The sequence below is a fragment of the Hyla sarda genome, chromosome 7 (assembly GCF_029499605.1).
Source record: "Hyla sarda isolate aHylSar1 chromosome 7, aHylSar1.hap1, whole genome shotgun sequence".
NCBI classification, from domain to species: Eukaryota; Metazoa; Chordata; class Amphibia; order Anura; family Hylidae; genus Hyla; species Hyla sarda.
In genome coordinates this window covers 212,105-231,345 of record NC_079195.1, presented here as the reverse complement: position 1 = coordinate 231,345, position 19,241 = coordinate 212,105, and the positions used below count along the sequence as shown (strand labels likewise).

Below are 19,241 nucleotides of genomic sequence, written 5' to 3'. Positions count from 1 at the left end.
ACAGTTGCCTGGATAACCCCTTTTATGGGAAGGACGTACAGTTTTAATCGGTGAACCTTCCTACCTATTTAATAGGGGGACAACCTACTAAATGGAGTGATCTTCCTACACACTTACTGTGGACATTATTACCATTTTGGGCTTTATGTATGGGAAGTTTGGAAGGTTGTGAAAAGGCTCAGATGGAAACAGGAAAAGTGCGCAGCCTAAAATGTTTGTCTGGCAGAATCTACAAAGATGACTTGTAGATGAGAGAAATCAGCATGACGGTCCGGGCCAGATGGAAAAGAAAAGGGAAAGTACTGTAAATGAATCCAATAAGTAAAGATGTCACCTGTGAGTTACTGTATGTAATTGTAGTCATTTATATGGTATTCAAATTCTATGTTGAGCTGGTATATACAACTATATGGTATCTGTGTGTGTCTACCTTTGTACATACCTGGCTGCCTAATTACCTGACCTACCAACCTGGTAGAGAGGCAGAAGACCCTGCACAGAGACAGAAGACCCTGCAGAGAGGCCAGAAGACCCTGCAGAGAGGCAGAAGACTCTGCAGAGAGGCCAGAAGACCCTGCAGAGAGGCAGAAGACCCTGCAGAGAGGCAGAAGACCCTGCAGAGAGGCAGAAGACTCCTCAGAGAGGCCAGAAGACCCTGCAGAGAGGCAGAAGACTCATCAGAGAGGCCAGAAGACCCTGCAGAGAGGCAGAAGACTCTGCAGAGAGGCCATAAGACCCTGCAGAGAGGCAGAAGACCCTGCAGAGAGGCAGAAGACCCTGCAGAGAGGCCAGAAGACCCTGCAGAGAGGCAGAAGACTCTGCAGAGAGGCCATAAGACCCTGCAGAGAGGCAGAAGACCCTGCAGAGAGGCAGAAGACCCTGCAGAGAGGCCAGAAGACCCCGCTGAGAGGCCAGAAGACCCTGCAGAGAGGCCAGAAGACCCTCTAGAGAGGCAGAAGACCCTGCAGAGAGGCCAGAAGACCCTGCAGAGAGGCAGAAGACCCTGCAGAGAGGCAAGAAGACCCTGTAGAGAGGCCAGAAGACCCTGTAGAGAGGCCATAAGACCCTGTGGGCCACCACAGTGTGAAGACGTCACTCATAAGTGCACGTGCCCATCCACAAGCACACAGCAGGCAGAAGACCCTACAGAGAGGTCTTAAGACCCTGCAGAGAGGCAGAAGACCCTGCAGAGAGGCCAGAAGACCCTGCTGAGAGACAGAAGACCCTGCAGAGAGGCCAGAAGACCCTCTAGAGAGGCCAGAAGACCCTGCAGAGAGGCCAGAAGACCCTGCAGAGAGGCAGAAGACCCTGCAGAGAGGCAAGAAGACCCTGTAGAGAGGCCAGAAGACCCTGTAGAGAGGCCGTAAGACCCTGCAGAAAGGCCAGAATACCCTGCAGAGAGGCCAGAAGACCCTGTAGAGAGGCAGAAGACCCTGCAGAGAGGCAGAAGACTCTGCATGTAAAGAGGCAGAAGACCCTGCAGAGAGGCAGAAGACCCTGCTGAGAGGCAGAAGACTCTGCAGAGAGGCAGAAGACCCTGCAGAGAGGCAGAAGACCCTGCACAGAGACAGAAGACCCTGCAGAGAGGCCAGAAGACCCTGCAGAGAGGCAGGAGACTCTGCAGAGAGGCCAGAAGACCCTGCAGAGAGGCAGAAGACCCTGCAGAGAGGCAGAAGACCCTGCAGAGAGGCAGAAGACTCATCAGAGAGGCCAGAAGACCCTGCAGAGAGGCAGAAGACTCTGCAGAGAGGCAGAAGATCCTGCAGAGAGGCAGAAGACCCTGCAGAGAGGCAGAAGACTCATCAGAGAGGCCAGAAGACCCTGCTGAGAGGCAGAAGACCCTGCAGAGAGGCAGAAGACCCTGCAGAGAGGCCAGAAGACCCTGCAGAGAGGCAGAAGACTCTGCAGAGAGGCCATAAGACCCTGCAGAGAGGCAGAAGACCCTGCAGAGAGGCAGAAGGCCCTGCAGAGAGGCAGAAGACCCTGCAGAGAGGCCAGAAGACCCTACAGAGAGGCAGAAGACCCTGCAGAGAGGCAGAAGACCCTGCAGAGAGGCAGAAGACTCATCAGAGAGGCCAGAAGACCCTGCTGAGAGGCAGAAGACCCTGCAGAGAGGCAGAAGACCCTGCAGAGAGGCCAGAAGACCCTGCAGAGAGGCAGAAGACTCTGCAGAGAGGCCATAAGACCCTGCAGAGAGGCAGAAGACCCTGCAGAGAGGCAGAAGGCCCTGCAGAGAGGCAGAAGACCCTGCAGAGAGGCCAGAAGACCCTACAGAGAGGCAGAAGACCCTGCAGAGAGGCAGAAGACCCTGCAGAGAGGCCAGAAGACCCTGCAGAGAGGCAGAAGACCCTGCAGAGAGGCCAGAAGACCCTGCTGAGAGGCAGAAGACCCTGCAGAGAGGCAGAAGGCCCTGCAGAGAGGCAGAAGACCCTGCAGAGAGGCCAGAAGACCCTGCAGAGAGGCAGAAGACTCTGCAGAGAGGCCATAAGACCCTGCAGAGAGGCAGAAGACCCTGCAGAGAGGCAGAAGACCCTGCAGAGAGGCAGAAGACCTTGCAGAGAGGCCAGAAGACCCTGCTGAGAGGCAGAAGACCCTGCAGAGAGGCCAGAAAACCCCGCAGAGAGGCAGAAGACCCTGCTGAGAGGCAGAAGACCCTGCTGAGAGGCAGAAGACTCTGCCGAGAGGCAGAAGACCCTGCACAGAGACAGAAGACCCTGCAGAGAGGCAGAAGACTCTGCAGAGAGGCCAGAAGACCCTGCAGAGTGGCCAGAAGACCCTGCAGAGAGGCAGAAGACCCTGCAGAGAGGCAGAAGACTCTGCATGCAAAGAGGCAGAAGACCCTGCAGAGAGGCAGAAGACCATGCTGAGAGGCAGAAGACCCTGCTGAGAGGCAGAAGACCCTGCAGAGAGGCAGAAGGCCCTGCAGAGAGGCAGAAGACCCTGCAGAGAGGCCAGAAGACCCTACAGAGAGGCAGAAGACCCTGCAGAGAGGCAGAAGACCCTGCAGAGAGGCCAGAAGACCCTGCAGAGAGGCAGAAGACCCTGCAGAGAGGCAAGAAGACCCTGCTGAGAGGCCAGAAGACACAGCTGAGAGGCCAGAAGACCCTGTAGAGAGGCCATAAGACCCTGCAGAGATCCAGAAGACCCTGCAGAGAGGCAGAAGACCCTGCAGAGAGGCCAGAAGACCCTGTAGAGAGGCCATAAGACCATGCAGAGAGGCAGGAGACCATGCAGAGAGGTCAGAAGACCCTGCAGAGAGGCCAGAAGACCCTACAGAGAGGCAGAAGACCCTGCAGAGAGGCCAGAAGACCCTGCAGAGAGCCAGAAGATTCTGCAGAGAGGCCAGAAGACCCTGCAGAGTGGCCAGAAGACCCTGCAGAGAGGCAGAAGACCCTGCAGAGAGGCAGAAGACTCTGCATGCAAAGAGGCAGAAGACCCTGCAGAGAGGCAGAAGACCCTGCTGAGAGGCAGAAGACCCTGCTGAGAGGCAGAAGACTCTGCAGAGAGGCAGAAGACCCTGCAGAGAGGCAGAAGACCCTGCACAGAGACAGAAGACCCTGCAGAGAGGCCAGAAGACCCTGCAGAGAGGCAGAAGACTCTGCAGAGAGGCCAGAAGACCCTGCAGAGAGGCAGAAGACCCTGCAGAGAGGCAGAAGACCCTGCAGAGAGGCAGAAGACCCTGCAGAGAGGCCAGAAGACCCTGCAGAGAGGCCAGAAGACCCTCTAGAGAGGCAGAAGACCCTGCAGAGAGGCCAGAAGACCCTGCAGAGAGGCAGAAGACCCTGCAGAGAGGCAAGAAGACCCTGTAGAGAGGCCAGAAGACCCAGTAGAGAGGCCATAAGACCCTGTGGGCCACCACAGTGTGAAGACGTCACTCATAAGTGCACGTGCCCATCCACAAGCACACAGCAGGCAGAAGACCCTACAGAGAGGTCTTAAGACCCTGCAGAGAGGCAGAAGACCCTGCAGAGAGGCCAGAAGACCATGCTGAGAGACAGAAGACCCTGCAGAGAGGCCAGAAGACCCTCTAGAGAGGCCAGAAGACCCTGCAGAGAGGCCAGAAGACCCTGCAGAGAGGCAGAAGACCCTGCAGAGAGGCAAGAAGACCCTGTAGAGAGGCCAGAAGACCCTGTAGAGAGGCCGTAAGACCCTGCAGAAAGGCCAGAATACCCTGCAGAGAGGCCAGAAGACCCTGCAGAGAGGCAGAAGACCCTGCAGAGAGGCAGAAGACTCTGCATGTAAAGAGGCAGAAGACCCTGAAGAGAGGCAGAAGACCCTGCTGAGAGGCAGAAGACTCTGCAGAGAGGCAGAAGACCCTGCAGAGAGGCAGAAGACCCTGCACAGAGACAGAAGACCCTGCACAGAGGCCAGAAGACCCTGCAGAGAGGCAGGAGACTCTGCAGAGAGGCCAGAAGACCCTGCAGAGAGGCAAAAGACCCTGCAGAGAGGCAGAAGACCCTGCAGAGAGGCAGAAGACTCATCAGAGAGGCCAGAAGACCCTGCAGAGAGGCAGAAGACTCTGCAGAGAGGCCATAAGACCCTGCTGAGAGGCAGAAGACCCTGCAGAGAGGCAGAAGACCCTGCAGAGAGGCCAGAAGACCCTGCAGAGAGGCAGAAGACTCTGCAGAGAGGCCATAAGACCCTGCAGAGAGGCAGAAGACCCTGCAGAGAGGCAGAAGACCCTGCAGAGAGCCAGAAGACCTTGCAGAGAGGCCAGAAGACCCTGCTGAGAGGCAGAAGACCCTGCAGAAAGGCCAGAAAACGCTGCAGAGAGGCAGAAGACCCTGCTGAGAGGCAGAAGACCCTGCTGAGAGGCAGAAGACTCTGCAGAGAGGCAGAAGACCCTGCACAGAGACAGAAGACCCTGCAGAAAGGCAGAAGACTCTGCAGAGAGGCCAGAAGACCCTGCTGAGAGGCAGAAGACCCTGCAGAGAGGCAGAAGGCCCTGCAGAGAGGCAGAAGACCCTGCAGAGAGGCAGAAGACCCTGCAGAGAGGCCAGAAGACCCTGCAGAGAGGCAGAAGACCCTGCAGAGAGGCAAGAAGACCCTGCTGAGAGGCCAGAAGACACAGCTGAGAGGCCAGAAGACCCTGTAGAGAGGCCATAAGACCCTGCAGAGATCCAGAAGACCCTGCAGAGAGGCAGAAGACCCTGCAGAGAGGCCAGAAGACCCTGTAGAGAGGCATAAGACCATGCAGAGAGGCAGGAGACCATGCAGAGAGGTCAGAAGACCCTGCAGAGAGGCCAGAAGACCCTACAGAGAGGCAGAAGACCCTGCAGAGAGGCCAGAAGACCCTGCAGAGAGCCAGAAGATTCTGCAGAGAGGCCAGAAGACCCTGCAGAGTGGCCAGAAGACCCTGCAGAGAGGCAGAAGACCCTGCAGAGAGGCAGAAAGACTCTGCATGCAAAGAGGCAGAAGACCCTGCAGAGAGGCAGAAGACCCTGCTGAGAGGCAGAAGACCCTGCTGAGAGGCAGAAGACTCTGCAGAGAGGCAGAAGACCCTGCAGAGAGGCAGAAGACCCTGCACAGAGACAGAAGACCCTGCAGAGAGGCCAGAAGACCCTGCAGAGAGGCAGAAGACTCTGCAGAGAGGCCAGAAGACCCTGCAGAGAGGCAGAAGACCCTGCAGAGAGGCAGAAGACCCTGCAGAGAGGCAGAAGACCCTGCAGAGAGCCAGAAGACCCTGCAGAGAGGCCAGAAGACCTCTAGAGAGGCAGAAGACCCTGCAGAGAGGCCAGAAGACCCTGCAGAGAGGCAGAAGACCCTGCAGAGAGGCAAGAAGACCCTGTAGAGAGGCCAGAAGACCCAGTAGAGAGGCCATAAGACCCTGTGGGCCACCACAGTGTGAAGACGTCACTCATAAGTGCACGTGCCCATCCACAAGCACACAGCAGGCAGAAGACCCTACAGAGAGGTCTTAAGACCCTGCAGAGAGGCAGAAGACCCTGCAGAGAGGCCAGAAGACCATGCTGAGAGACAGAAGACCCTGCAGAGAGGCCAGAAGACCCTCTAGAGAGGCCAGAAGACCCTGCAGAGAGGCCAGAAGACCCTGCAGAGAGGCAGAAGACCCTGCAGAGAGGCAAGAAGACCCTGTAGAGAGGCCAGAAGACCCTGTAGAGAGGCCGTAAGACCCTGCAGAAAGGCCAGAATACCCTGCAGAGAGGCCAGAAGAACCCTGCAGAGAGGCAGAAGGACCCTGCAGAGAGGCAGAAGACTCTGCATGTAAAGAGGCAGAAGACCCTGAAGAGAGGCAGAAGACCCTGCTGAGAGGCAGAAGACTCTGCAGAGAGGCAGAAGACCTGCAGAGAGGCAGAAGACCCTGCACAGAGACAGAAGACCCTGCACAGAGGCCAGAAGACCCTGCAGAGAGGCAGGAGACTCTGCAGAGAGGCCAGAAGACCCTGCAGAGAGGCAAAAGACCCTGCAGAGAGGCAGAAGACCCTGCAGAGAGCAGAAGACTCATCAGAGAGGCCAGAAGACCCTGCAGAGAGGCAGAAGACTCTGCAGAGAGGCCATAAGACCCTGCTGAGAGGCAGAAGACCCTGCAGAGAGGCAGAAGACCCTGCAGAGAGGCCAGAAGACCCTGCAGAGAGGCAGAAGACTCTGCAGAGAGGCCATAAGACCCTGCAGAGAGGCAGAAGACCCTGCGAGAAGGCAGAAGACCCTGCAGAGAGCCAGAAGACCTTGCAGAGAGGCCAGAAGACCCTGCTGAGAGGCAGAAGACCCTGCAGAAAGGCCAGAAAACGCTGCAGAGAGGCAGAAGACCCTGCTGAGAGGCAGAAGACCCTGCTGAGAGGCAGAAGACTCTGCAGAGAGGCAGAAGACCCTGCACAGAGACAGAAGACCCTGCAGAAAGGCAGAAGACTCTGCAGAGAGGCCAGAAGACCCTGCTGAGAGGCAGAAGACCCTGCAGAGAGGCAGAAGGCCCTGCAGAGAGGCAGAAGACCCTGCAGAGAGGCCAGAAGACCCTACAGAGAGGCAGAAGACCCTGCAGAGAGGCAGAAGACCCTGCAGAGAGGCCAGAAGACCCTGCAGAGAGGCAGAAGACCCTGCAGAGAGGCAAGAAGACCCTGCTGAGAGGCCAGAAGACACAGCTGAGAGGCCAGAAGACCCTGTAGAGAAGCCATAAGACCCTGCAGAGATCCAGAAGACCCTGCAGAGAGGCAGAAGACCCTGCAGAGAGGCCAGAAGACCCTGTAGAGAGGCCATAAGACCATGCAGAGAGGCAGGAGACCATGCAGAGAGGTCAGAAGACCCTGCAGAGAGGCCAGAAGACCCTACAGAGAGGCAGAAGACCCTGCAGAGAGGCCAGAAGACCCTGCAGAGAGCCAGAAGATTCTGCAGAGAGGCCAGAAGACCCTGCAGAGTGGCCAGAAGACCCTGCAGAGAGGCAGAAGACCCTGCAGAGAGGCAGAAGACTCTGCATGCAAAGAGGCAGAAGACCCTTCAGAGAGGCAGAAGACCCTGCTGAGAGGCAGAAGACCCTGCTGAGAGGCAGAAGACTCTGCAGAGAGGCAGAAGACCCTGCAGAGAGGCAGAAGACCCTGCACAGAGACAGAAGACCCTGCAGAGAGGCCAGAAGACCCTGCAGAGAGGCAGAAGACTCTGCAGAGAGGCCAGAAGACCCTGCAGAGAGGCAGAAGACCCTGCAGAGAGGCAGAAGACCCTGCAGAGAGGCAGAAGACCCTGCAGAGAGGCCAGAAGACCCTGCAGAGAGGCAGAAGACCCTGCAGAGAGGCCAGAAGACCCTGCTGAGAGGCAGAAGACCCTGCAGAGAGGCAGAAGACCCTGCAGAGAGGCAGAAGACTCATCAGAAAGGCCAGAAGACCCTGCAGAGAGGCAGAAGACCCTGCAGAGAGGCCAGAAGACCCTGCAGAGAGGCAGAAGACTCTGCAGAGAGGCCATAAGACCCTGCAGAGAGGCAGAAGACCCTGCAGAGAGGCAGAAGACCCTGCAGAGAGGCAGAAGACCTTGCAGAGAGGCCAGAAGACCCTGCTGAGAGGCAGAAGACCCTGCAGAGAGGCCAGAAAACCCCGCAGAGAGGCAGAAGACCCTGCTGAGAGGCAGAAGACCCTGCTGAGAGGCAGAAGACTCTGCCGAGAGGCAGAAGACCCTGCACAGAGACAGAAGACCCTGCAGAGAGGCAGAAGACTCTGCAGAGAGGCCAGAAGACCCTGCAGAGTGGCCAGAAGACCCTGCAGAGAGGCAGAAGACCCTGCAGAGAGGCAGAAGACTCTGCATGCAAAGAGGCAGAAGACCCTGCAGAGAGGCAGAAGACCCTGCTGAGAGGCAGAAGACCCTGCTGAGAGGCAGAAGACTCTGCCGAGAGGCAGAAGACCCTGCACAGAGACAGAAGACCCTGAAGAGAGGCAGAAGACTCTGCAGAGAGGCCAGAAGACCCTGCTGAGAGGCAGAAGACCCTGCAGAGAGGCAGAAGGCCCTGCAGAGAGGCCAGAAGACCCTGCAGAGAGGCCAGAATACCCTACAGAGAGGCAGAAGACCCTGCAGAGAGGCAGAAGACCCTGCAGAGAGGCCAGAAGACCCTGCTGGGAGGCCAGAAGACCCTGTAGAGAGGCCATAAGACCCTGCAGAGAGGCAGAAGACCCTGCAGAGAGGTCAGAAGACCCTACAGAGAGGCCAGAAGACCCTGCACAGAGACAGAAAACCCTGCAGAGAGGCCAGAAGACCCTTCAGAGAGGCAGAAGACTCTGCAGAGAGGCCAGAAGACCCTGCTGAGAGGCAGAAGACCCTGCAGAGAGGCCAGAAGACCCTGCAGAGAGATAGAAGACCCTGCAGAGAGGCAGAAGACTCATCAGAGAGGCCAGAAGACCCTGCAGAGAGGCAGAAGAACCTGCAGAGAGGCCAGAAGACCCTGCAGAGAGGCAGAAGACTCTGCAGAGAGGCCAGAAGACCCTGCAGTGAGGCAGAAGACCCTGCAGAGAGGCAGAAGACAATGCAGAGAGGCCAGAAGACCCTGCAGAGAGGCAGAAGACCCTGCAGAGAGGCAGAAGACCCTGCAAAGAGGCCAGAAAACCCTGCAGAGAGGCCATAAGACCCTGCTGAGAGGCAGAAGACCCTGCAGAGAGGCAGAAGACCCTGCAGAGAGGCCAGAAAACCCTGCAGAGAGGCCAGAAGACCCTGCTGAGAGGCCAGAAGACCCTGTAGAGAGGCAGAAGACCCTGCAGAGAGGCAGAAGACCCTGCAGAGAGGCAGAAGACCCTGCTGAGAGGCAGAACATGGGAATGAGTTTTGTTTTGTTTTGTTTGTTTGGTTTTTCAAATGTGGTCAAATGTGGGGACTGTTTACTGACTAATTACTTACCTGTTTACTAAGGGGATTTAATTACTTAATGAGAAGCCCTAGCTGTCTACCTACTGGGGGACACATATCTGTCAGGGGCCCCATCTTCCTACTGGGCGATATACTTATCAGGTGTTATATCTACTGGGGAGCCCTTCTTGCCTACCTACTAGGGCGGACATATCTATCAGGGGCCCTATCTTCCTACAGTGGAGACCTATATTGCCTGCCTACTGGGGTGACATAGCTACCTGGGGTGCTACCTGCCTACCTGATTGGGGAACATGTCTATCAGGGGCCCTATCTACCTACTGGGGAGTCCTACCTGCATATCTACCAGGGGGGACATACCTACCTGAACGAGGGACTACCTACTTAATGGGGGGACTTACTTATCAGGGGCCCTAACTTAGTGAGGGAGACCTACTTAAAGGGGTACTCCGCCCCTAGACATCTTATCCCCTATCCAAAGGAAAGGGGATAAGATGTCAGATCGCCGCGGTCCCGCTGCTGGGGAGCCCTGGGATCCCCGCTGCGGCACCGCGTTCTCATTACAGCACAGAGCAAGTTCGCTCTGCACGTAATGACAGGCAGTACAGGGGCCGGAGCATTGTTACGTCACAGCTCCGCCCCTCGTGACATCACGGCCCGCCCCTTTCAATACAAGTCTATGGGAGGGGGTGCGGCGGTCGTCACGCCCCCTGCCACAGACTTGCATTAAGGGGAAGGGCCGTGATGTCACGAGGGGCACAGCCATGACGTAACGATGCTCTGGCCCCTGTATTGCCCGTCATTACGTGCAGAGCGAACTTGCTCTGTGCTGTAATGAGAACGCGGTGCCACAGCAGGGATCCCAGGGCTCCCCAGCAGCGGGACCGCGGCGATCTGACATCTTATCCCCTTTCCTTTGGATAGGGAATAAGATGTCTAGGGGCGGAGTACCCCTTTAAAGGGGTTATCAAGGCATTCAAATTTTTATATATGGCTCAGGGTGGCGTTAAAAAAGCCCTCTTTTATGGGAAGGACATAAAGTTTTAATGGGTGAACCTTCCTACCTATTTAATAGGGGGACAACCTACTTAATGGAGTGATCTTCCTACACACTTACTGTGGACATTATTACCATTTTGGGCTTTATGTATGGGAAATTTGGAAGGTTGTGAAAAGGCTCAGATGGAAACAGGAAAAGTGCGCAGCCTAAAATGTTTGTCTGGCAGAATCTACAAAGATGACTTGTAGATGAGAGAAATCAGCATGACGGTCCGGGCCAGATGGAAAAGAAAAGGGAAAGTACTGTAAATGAATCCAATAAGTAAAGATGTCACCTGTGAGTTACTGTATGTAATTGTAGTCATTTATATGGTATTCAAATTCTATGTTGAGCTGGTATATACAACTATATGGTATCTGTGTGTGTCTACCTTTGTACATACCTGGCTGCCTAATTACCTGACCTACCAACCTGGCTACTTAATTACCTACCTACATTCCTGGCTGCCTAACTACCTACCTACATACTTGGCTACCGAACTACCTACAAGCATACCTGGCTACAGAACTACCTACCTACATACCTTGCTACCTAAATAGCTACCCACATACCTGACTATCCAGGAGGGCATTATTACAATTTGGGGGCCTATAGATGGGGAGATTGTGTAGAGTCTAAAATGTTTGTCCAGCAGATGTTAGGAGATTAATTTTGGCTGGAAGAAGTCAACATGGCGGTCTGAGCCAGATGAAGAAGAAAAGAGGACGACACCGATCAGAAAATACGTAATTGTGAGTCCCTAGATGTAACTGTAATCACTTATATGGTATACAGATCCTGTGTACAGCTGTTATCTACCACTATTTGGGCACTGTATGGGGGAATACTGGTCTGTAAATAGTGGTTTTATTCGGTACAGTATGGCGGTATTATCCAGTTATTGTGTGGTGGTATATATTTTCTCCTTGTATACTGGTATTATTGGTTATGGAAAATGATGTTACTTACATTAACATGTCATATATATTTACATAATTTAAATTTTATTTTATTTTAATTATAGGGGTGGTGCATTAGGAGGACTGTGGGTGGACTAAGGGACGGGTCAGAATTGTGGCCAGGTGCAGAGTCTCGCGGGAAGCCTTTGCTTTATTTGGTCTGGGCCTTGAGTGCTGTCAGTCCGCCCCTGGAAAAGACTGTACAGCTTATCACTACCCCCCTCCAATATGTGGTGGCCTCACAGTCAGGTGACCAGAAATGATGCATGTAGACCAGAGATCCTCAACCACATCCTCAGGTCTCCATTAAAATTCTGTTTTTTTTTTCTGTTGCTCCAATGGAATAGAACAGGGAGGACTTCTAATTCTGGATTGTGGGTGGAGCCCTGAGGACTGGGTTGGGGACCAGTCCTCAGGGTGGGTCTTAGGGTGGGTTCACACTGGAATTAAGAGAGTTTTCAGGGCAAATTCCTTAAAATCCAACTTTTCTTTATTGCAAAAACATCATAAAATAATCACTACACAAGTTATGACACGTTTCTAGCTCACTATGTCCTCTTATTCATAGTCTGGACTATGAGGACACGGCGAGCTAGAAACGTGTGATTGTGATACAAGGATTATTTTATGATGTTTCTGCAATACAGAAAAATTGGATTTTAAGGAATTTGCCCAGAAAACTCTTGTTGGTTCTTTGGACCCTGCGTCTCCCATATAGCGATAGGATGAGTGTCACTGGATTGTGTATGTTCACACTGCGTTTCAGCTGTAGGTTACATTCTCAGCAGATTGATTTACCTTCTCCAGTCCACAGAATGGTGGCAGCGGTGCTTACATTAAAAGGGTGTGATTATTTTATTTTACTCACTGAATTGCTGCTTCCCTGAATACTGCCGCTCTAGGCAGAGGCCATGGATGCCTGATGTTAAATATGGCCCTCCTACCATTGTAGTTCATGTAGTGGAGGACTAAGTCGGAAGGCTGCACAGTATCCTTGTGTTTATCCCTGGAGAAGATCAAGATGATGTAATGGCCCATAGATAGTTACCTCACAGCACCTCCCCGGGGCACCCGCGTAGTTCAGCTCTGTCCTGACCCTTCCTCTCCTCTGTCTGGAGGACCGTCAGTAGTGTCATCCAAATACTATTCACTAAAGAATGTATCCTCATCCAATACACTGGCCTCCCGCAGTTTTGGGCTACACGTGTGGAGTCAGGGCTATATGCTCAGGGTGCCCAGGCCCTAAGGGGTAAATGTGCTCATTTCAGTAGTCATAGGTGCCCACACAACCGAGTCTGTCATGAGTGCCATCAACCACTGCCTTGTAAGATGACAATAACTCAGCATTCAGAATGTCAGTATGAGGCTTAGTCTCCCGTATTATGAGGTGATACACTTCATTGTACTAGGGGGCCTGGTAACAGTCTCTGTCTTTAGCCCAAACACTCTCAGAAATATTTAACTGTCTGTGCTGTCCTACACCAGGTGGCTTTACTTTCCAGGTATTCCAGAACGTTCTGCAAGTGGTTTCTTCCAGGCTTCAGGCGGGCAAGGCTCTGCCAGGACTGGAGCTTCTCCCTTCAGACTGGTCGGGCTCTACCAGGACTGGAGCTTCTCCCTTCAGACTGGTCGGGCTCTGCCAGGACTGGAGCTTCTCCTTTCAGACTGGCCCAGGCTCTGCCAGGACTGGAGCTTCTCCCTTCAGACTGGTCGGGCTCTACCAGGACTGGAGCTTCTCCCTTCAGACTGGCCGGGCTCGGCCAGGACTGGAGCTTCTCCATTCAGACTGTCTGGGCTCTACCAGGACTGGAGCTTCTCCCTTCAGACTGTCCAGGCTCTGCTAGGACTGGAGCTTCTCCCTTCAGACTGGCCGGGCTCTACCAGGACTGGATCTTCTCCCTTCAGACTGTCTGGGTTCTACCAGGACTGGAGCTTCTCCCGTCAGACTGGCCAGGCTCTGCCAGGACTGGAGCTTCTCCCTTCAGACTGGCCAGGCTCTGCCAGGACTGGAGCTTCTCCTTTCAGACTGTCCAGGCTCTACCAGGAATGGAGCTTCTCCCTTCAGACTGGTCGGGCTCTACCATGACTGGAGCTTCTCCCTACAGACTGTGCACTCTGGGATTCTCCCCACAGTGAACTGGCTCTGACTCTAAAGCTAAAAAAAAAAAAAAAAGGAGAAAACAGGCCCCAAAGCCCATCAGGCCTCTTAAAGGGACAGGTACTCTGCTCTTCCAGATGTTATTTCTCAGATGACCGGAATCCTTTGCTGACCGGCCTATATAATGTATGTACATCCTCCATTACACCAAATAGGATTAAACAATTAGTTATTGAATTTTCTATCTATTAAATTAATTACACAAATAGACTCTCTTAAGGAAAGGCTCCGCTTCCTGAGATGGACCTAAAGCTGGAGCGCTGTAGAACCTTTTCCATGGCATAAGTCACCTTATTACTATGGGGCTCTCCCCTCTCTCCACAAAGATTGTACCATCTCTCCCTCCACCTTCCATAGACTTGTGTACAATGTGTGATCTGCCCTCCCTGAGGACTTGGCTGCTCTACTCCCTCTCACAGCTGATCTGTTAGCAAACAAGTTACAAGATGAGTCATGGAGGAAATCTAAATTATTTATTTGCACAAAACAACAACAAGGACACAAAAACACTTGATGGGGCCATGGGTACCTTGGGGTTCCTTCACCTACATTTGGGAGCTGTTATTGAGCTACTGTTGGTTGTGAACTTGTTCCATCTCCCAATGTTCATTCATTTTTAGGCATAATGGGTCGGTTGTTGCGAGCGTCAGATTTAAAGTATTCATTGAGTTTAGGGCGGGAGCTAACGCGGTCAATGTATGCTGTCAGGAGGGGGAATGAGGAAAGGCATGCTGGGAAAACATGGAGGTGACCGTGCAGAAGGTCCAGGAGGCTGTAGTCAGCATAGGAGATCTGTGGGGAGAGGAAACCAGTCAGTAATCCTTTTAGATTGGACAGTCGGCCCCCAGGACCTTCATAAGAGGGGCCACTAACATGTCATCAGACTCTCAACATGTCCATTTATAATAGGCATGAGGGGTCAAGCTGAGCACGAAGTATATAATCACTCCTTTATTCAGCTCGGAATACTTCCTGGCACCACCTAAATGGTTAACTCCTGGTCGGTGCTAATTTAACTTTCACAGTCCCAGAACCGGCTTTCACTCCTCGTCTCTTGCATTGATGGTTATACACATTATAGGAACAAGGCATTGATCATCGCTATAGAAGTTAGAAGAACGGAGCAGTCACCACAGGTAAATCACGGAGGGTTCTTTATTTGCGGGCTTCACAGGACAACAAAGGGAGGTGCAGACAAGATGGAATGTGCGGGGGGGGGGGTAACGGTCACACAGGGCGACGGTCCGTATCGCTCAGTTGAGCTTCGTCAGGCCCCCGAGGGACCCCCCGCACATTCCATCTTGTCTGCATCTCCCTTTGTTGTCCTGTGAAACCCACAAATAAAAAACCCTCTGTGATTTACCTGCAAACGTGGTGAGTGCTCCGTTCTTCCTATCTTCTATAGCGATGACGAAGTATATAATATTCTCCTAGAGGGAAGGGTACATGATATGGGCCCCTCTTCTATGTCCCTGTCCTGGAGAGCTGATGATCGGGGCCACTTCTCATTTGAAGCTCCTGCCCGTTCCCATTGGTTGTTACAGGTCATTTTATGGATGTTTAGAGAATCTGCGAATCTAGATGTTTGGTGACCCCGACCCCCCCCCCCTCTAAATAATAATAAGCTGATTATTTTACCTTCTCCCCCCCCTCCCCTATATAATAAGAAGTCGATTATTTTACCTTCTCCCCCCCCCCTCCCCTATGTAATAAGAAGTCGATTATTTTGCCTTCTCCCCCCCCCCCTCCCCTATGTAATAAGAAGTCGATTATTTTACCTTCTCCCCCCCCCTCCCCTATGTAATAATAAGCGGATTATTTTACCTTCTCCCCCCCCCCCTCCCCTATGTAATAAGAAGTCGATTATTTTACCTTCTCCCCCCCCCCCCTCCCCTATGTAATAAGAAGTTGATTATTTTACCTTCTCCCCCCCCCCTCCCCTATGTAATAAGAAGTCGATTATTTTACCTTCTCCCCCCCCCCTCCCCTATGTAATAATAAGCGGATTATTTTACCTTCTCCCCTCCCCCTCCCCTATGTAATAAGAAGTCGATTATTTTACCTTCTCCCCCCCCCCCTCCCCTATGTAATAAGAAGTCGATTATTTCACCTTCTCCCCCCCCCCCTCCCCTATGTAATAAGAAGTCGATTATTTTACCTTCTCCCCCCCCTCCCCCTATGTAATAAGAAGTCGATTATTTCACCTTCTCCCCCCCCCCCCTCCCCTATGTAATAAGAAGTCGATTATTTTACCTTCTCCCCCCCCCCTCCCCTATGTAATAATAAGCGGATTATTTTACCTTCTCCCCCCCCCCCTCCCCTATGTAATAATAAGCGGATTATTTTACCTTCTCCCCCCCCTCCCCTATGTAATAAGAAGTCGATTATTTTACCTTCTCCCCCCCCCCCTCCCCTATGTAATAATAAGCGGATTATTTTACCTTCTCCCCCCCCCCCCCTCCCCTATGTAATAATAAGCGGATTATTTTACCTTCTCCCCCCCCCTCCCCTATGTAATAAGAAGTCGATTATTTTACCTTCTCCCCCCCCCCCCCTCCCCTATGTAATAATAAGCGGATTATTTTACCTTCTCCCCCCCCCCCTCCCCTATGTAATAAGAAGTCGATTATTTTACCTTCTCCCCCCCCCTCCCCTATGTAATAAGAAGTCGATTATTTCACCTTCTCCCCCCCCCCTCCCCTATGTAATAAGAAGTCGATTATTTTACCTTCTCCCCCCCCCCTCCCCTATGTAATAAGAAGTCGATTATTTTACCTTCTCCCCCCCCCCTCCCCTATGTAATAAGAAGTCGATTATTTTACCTTCTCCCCCCCCCTCCCCTATGTAATAAGAAGTCGATTATTTTACCTTCTCCCCCCCCTCCCCTATGTAATAAGAAGTCGATTATTTCACCTTCTCCCCCCCCCCTCCCCTATGTAATAAGAAGTCGATTATTTTACCTTCTCCCCCCCCCCCCTCCCCTATGTAATAAGAAGTCGATTATTTTACCTTCTCCCCCCCCCCCCTCCCCTATGTAATAATAAGCGGATTATTTTACCTTCTCCCCCCCCCCCCCTCCCCTATGTAATAAGAAGTCGATTATTTTACCTTCTCCCCCCCCTCCCCTATGTAATAAGAAGTCGATTATTTCACCTTCTCCCCCCCCCCTCCCCCTATGTAATAAGAAGTCGATTATTTTACCTTCTCCCCCCCCCTCCCCTATGTAATAAGAAGTCGATTATTTTACCTTCTCCCCCCCCCCCTCCCCTATGTAATAAGAAGTCGATTATTTTACCTTCTCCCCCCCCCTCCCCTATGTAATAAGAAGTCGATTATTTTACCTTCTCCCCCCCCCTCCCCTATGTAATAAGAAGTCGATTATTTTACCTTCTCCCCCCCCCCCTCCCCTATGTAATAAGAAGTCGATTATTTTACCTTCTCCCCCCCCCCTCCCCTATGTAATAAGAAGTCGATTATTTTACCTTCTCCCCCCCCCCTCCCCTATGTAATAAGAAGTCGATTATTTCACCTTCTCCCCCCCCCTCCCCTATGTAATAAGAAGTCGATTATTTTACCTTCTCCCCCCCCCTCCCCTATGTAATAAGAAGTCGATTATTTTACCTTCTCCCCCCCCCCCTCCCCTATGTAATAAGAAGTCGATTATTTTACCTTCTCTCACCCCCCCCCCTCCCCTATGTAATAAGAAGTCGATTATTTTACCTTCTCCCCCCCCCCCTCCCCTATGTAATAAGAAGTCGATTATTTTCACCTTCTCCCCCCCCCCTCCCCTATGTAATAAGAAGTCGATTATTTTACCTTCTCCCCCCCCTCCCCTATGTAATAAGAAGTCGATTATTTTACCTTCTCCCCCCCCCCTCCCCTATGTAATAAGAAGTCGATTATTTTACCTTCTCCCCCCCCCTCCCCTATGTAATAAGAAGTCGATTATTTTACCTTCTCCCCCCCCTCCCCTATGTAATAAGAAGTCGATTATTTTACCTTCTCCCCCCCCCCTCCCCTATGTAATAAGAAGTCGATTATTTTACCTTCTCCCCCCCCCCTCCCCTATGTAATAAGAAGTCGATTATTTTACCTTCTCCCCCACCACATATTTGGTTCCTTTATCGTTCTGGGAAAGAATCTTCTCAAATGGAGACAAGTGATTGGGAAGATCCTTCTCGTACTTCTCTTTACCCGTCTCCTGCAAGATACAATTATTATTCTCAGCAAACATATCTATCTATCCTCCTCCTCAAGACTCCTTCTCCACACTCCTCTGTCCTCTCCTCCAGCTGTGCTCCTCCCTCCAGACTCACCTGTGCTCCTCCCTCCAGACTCCCCTGTCCTCCTCCCTCCAGACTCCTCTGTCCCCCTCCTTCTCCAGACTCCCCTGTCCTCTTCCAGACTCCCCTGTCCTCTTCCAGACTCCTCTGTCCTCCTCCTCACTCCAGACTCCTCTGTCCTCCTCCTCACTCCAGACTCCTCTGTCCTCCTCCTCCCTCCAGACTCTTCTGTCCTCCTCCTCCCTCCAGACTCCTCTGTCCTCCTCCTCACGCCAGACTCCTCTGTCCTCCTCCTCACTCCAGACTCCTCTGTCCTCCTCCTCACTCCGGACTCCTCTGTCCTCCTCCTCACTTCAGACTCCTCTGTCCTCCTCCTCCCTCCAGACTCTTCTGTCCTCCTCCTCCCTCCAGACTGCTCTGTCCTCCACCCTCCAGACTCATCTGTCAGTTTTTCTCTTGACATACTGAACCCAAGTGATGGCCAATCTTCCTTTCCCCGACCTCTGCCATCAGGGGAGGAGCCCCCATATACACATTATATAGCTTTAATTACAATTAAATATACATTATTCATTATACGTACAAACTCATAGAAATACATTCGGTTGAATTTAACCCTTAGGTCCTCCACTCCATCGTTCACCATGTCAATAAGCGCGCTCTCCTCATTACTGCCCCCCGCGATACCTGAGGTGACATCAGACAGAACAGGACAAATAGAAATAATAGGATCATTTAGGATTTTTGATTATTTTTTATATCAGTAGGGTGTAAGAACGAGACGCAGTAAGTATAAAAGTCATCTCTACTATAGAAACACACAACACTCACCATATTTACGGCCGAGGTATCTCAGGATGCTGTTACTCTGGTACAGAACAAAGTCTCCATCTTTAAACTGTGGCAGCTGACCGAAAACCTGGAGGAGATCCCAAAGATAAATAATGAGTTAACTGTATAGACTGTATACAATCAGCTCCTCGGCTCCCCCTAGGGGTGGCTGCAGCCAGTCAGGATTTTATCATTTACTCTATGTCCATACAGGGGATTCATAGCTCCAACTACTATAAAGACATTAAAAAGAGATCATCACAGAAGATTCTATCTGTTATAGTGAAAAATCAGCCTAAATCCCTGTCTCGTAATCCTCCAGATGTCTGAAGGCCTCAGTGCATGATGGGAGATGGAATTTTGCAACAACTGAAGAGTAAAGTGAAATATCAGCCAGACAGAGACCACCAGACAATCACTGCCATCTAATCCACCAGGGTCAGTCCGGCCCAGCAGGACAGGAGGTGGACACCATCATTGTCCCCAACCACAACATGGACCAGGAGGGGAGTCAGGGTTATTCCAGTCCGGATCAGACCATCACAGTGTGCACATCTAGTCAATTTTATTTCTGGATTTTGCAGGAACAACATCTCCTCCTAGCCCAGGTCCTGCAAGGCCAATAAGATCTGTTTCTGTTCCTGTCCATGCTGTGGGGATAAAGTGCGTCAAGTCTTCAA

At 52.2% G+C, this 19,241-nt stretch overlaps 1 protein-coding gene across 1 annotated transcript in view; it reads right to left on the bottom strand.

The window, feature by feature from the left end:
* Positions 1 to 13,910: 13,910 nt before the first annotated feature.
* LOC130281745 (glutathione S-transferase P 1-like) overlaps positions 13,911 to 19,241 on the bottom strand; it is a 27,590-nt gene continuing 22,259 nt past the window's right edge. Inside the window, exons 4-7 of the mRNA XM_056529327.1 lie at positions 18,562 to 18,649; positions 18,314 to 18,417; positions 17,541 to 17,648; positions 13,911 to 14,239 (exon numbers count right to left, since the gene is read on the bottom strand). Of these exons, the coding sequence (XP_056385302.1) occupies positions 14,054 to 14,239; positions 17,541 to 17,648; positions 18,314 to 18,417; positions 18,562 to 18,649 (486 nt within the window). The 3' untranslated portion in view covers positions 13,911 to 14,053. The remainder of the gene's footprint in view (positions 14,240 to 17,540; positions 17,649 to 18,313; positions 18,418 to 18,561; positions 18,650 to 19,241) is intronic.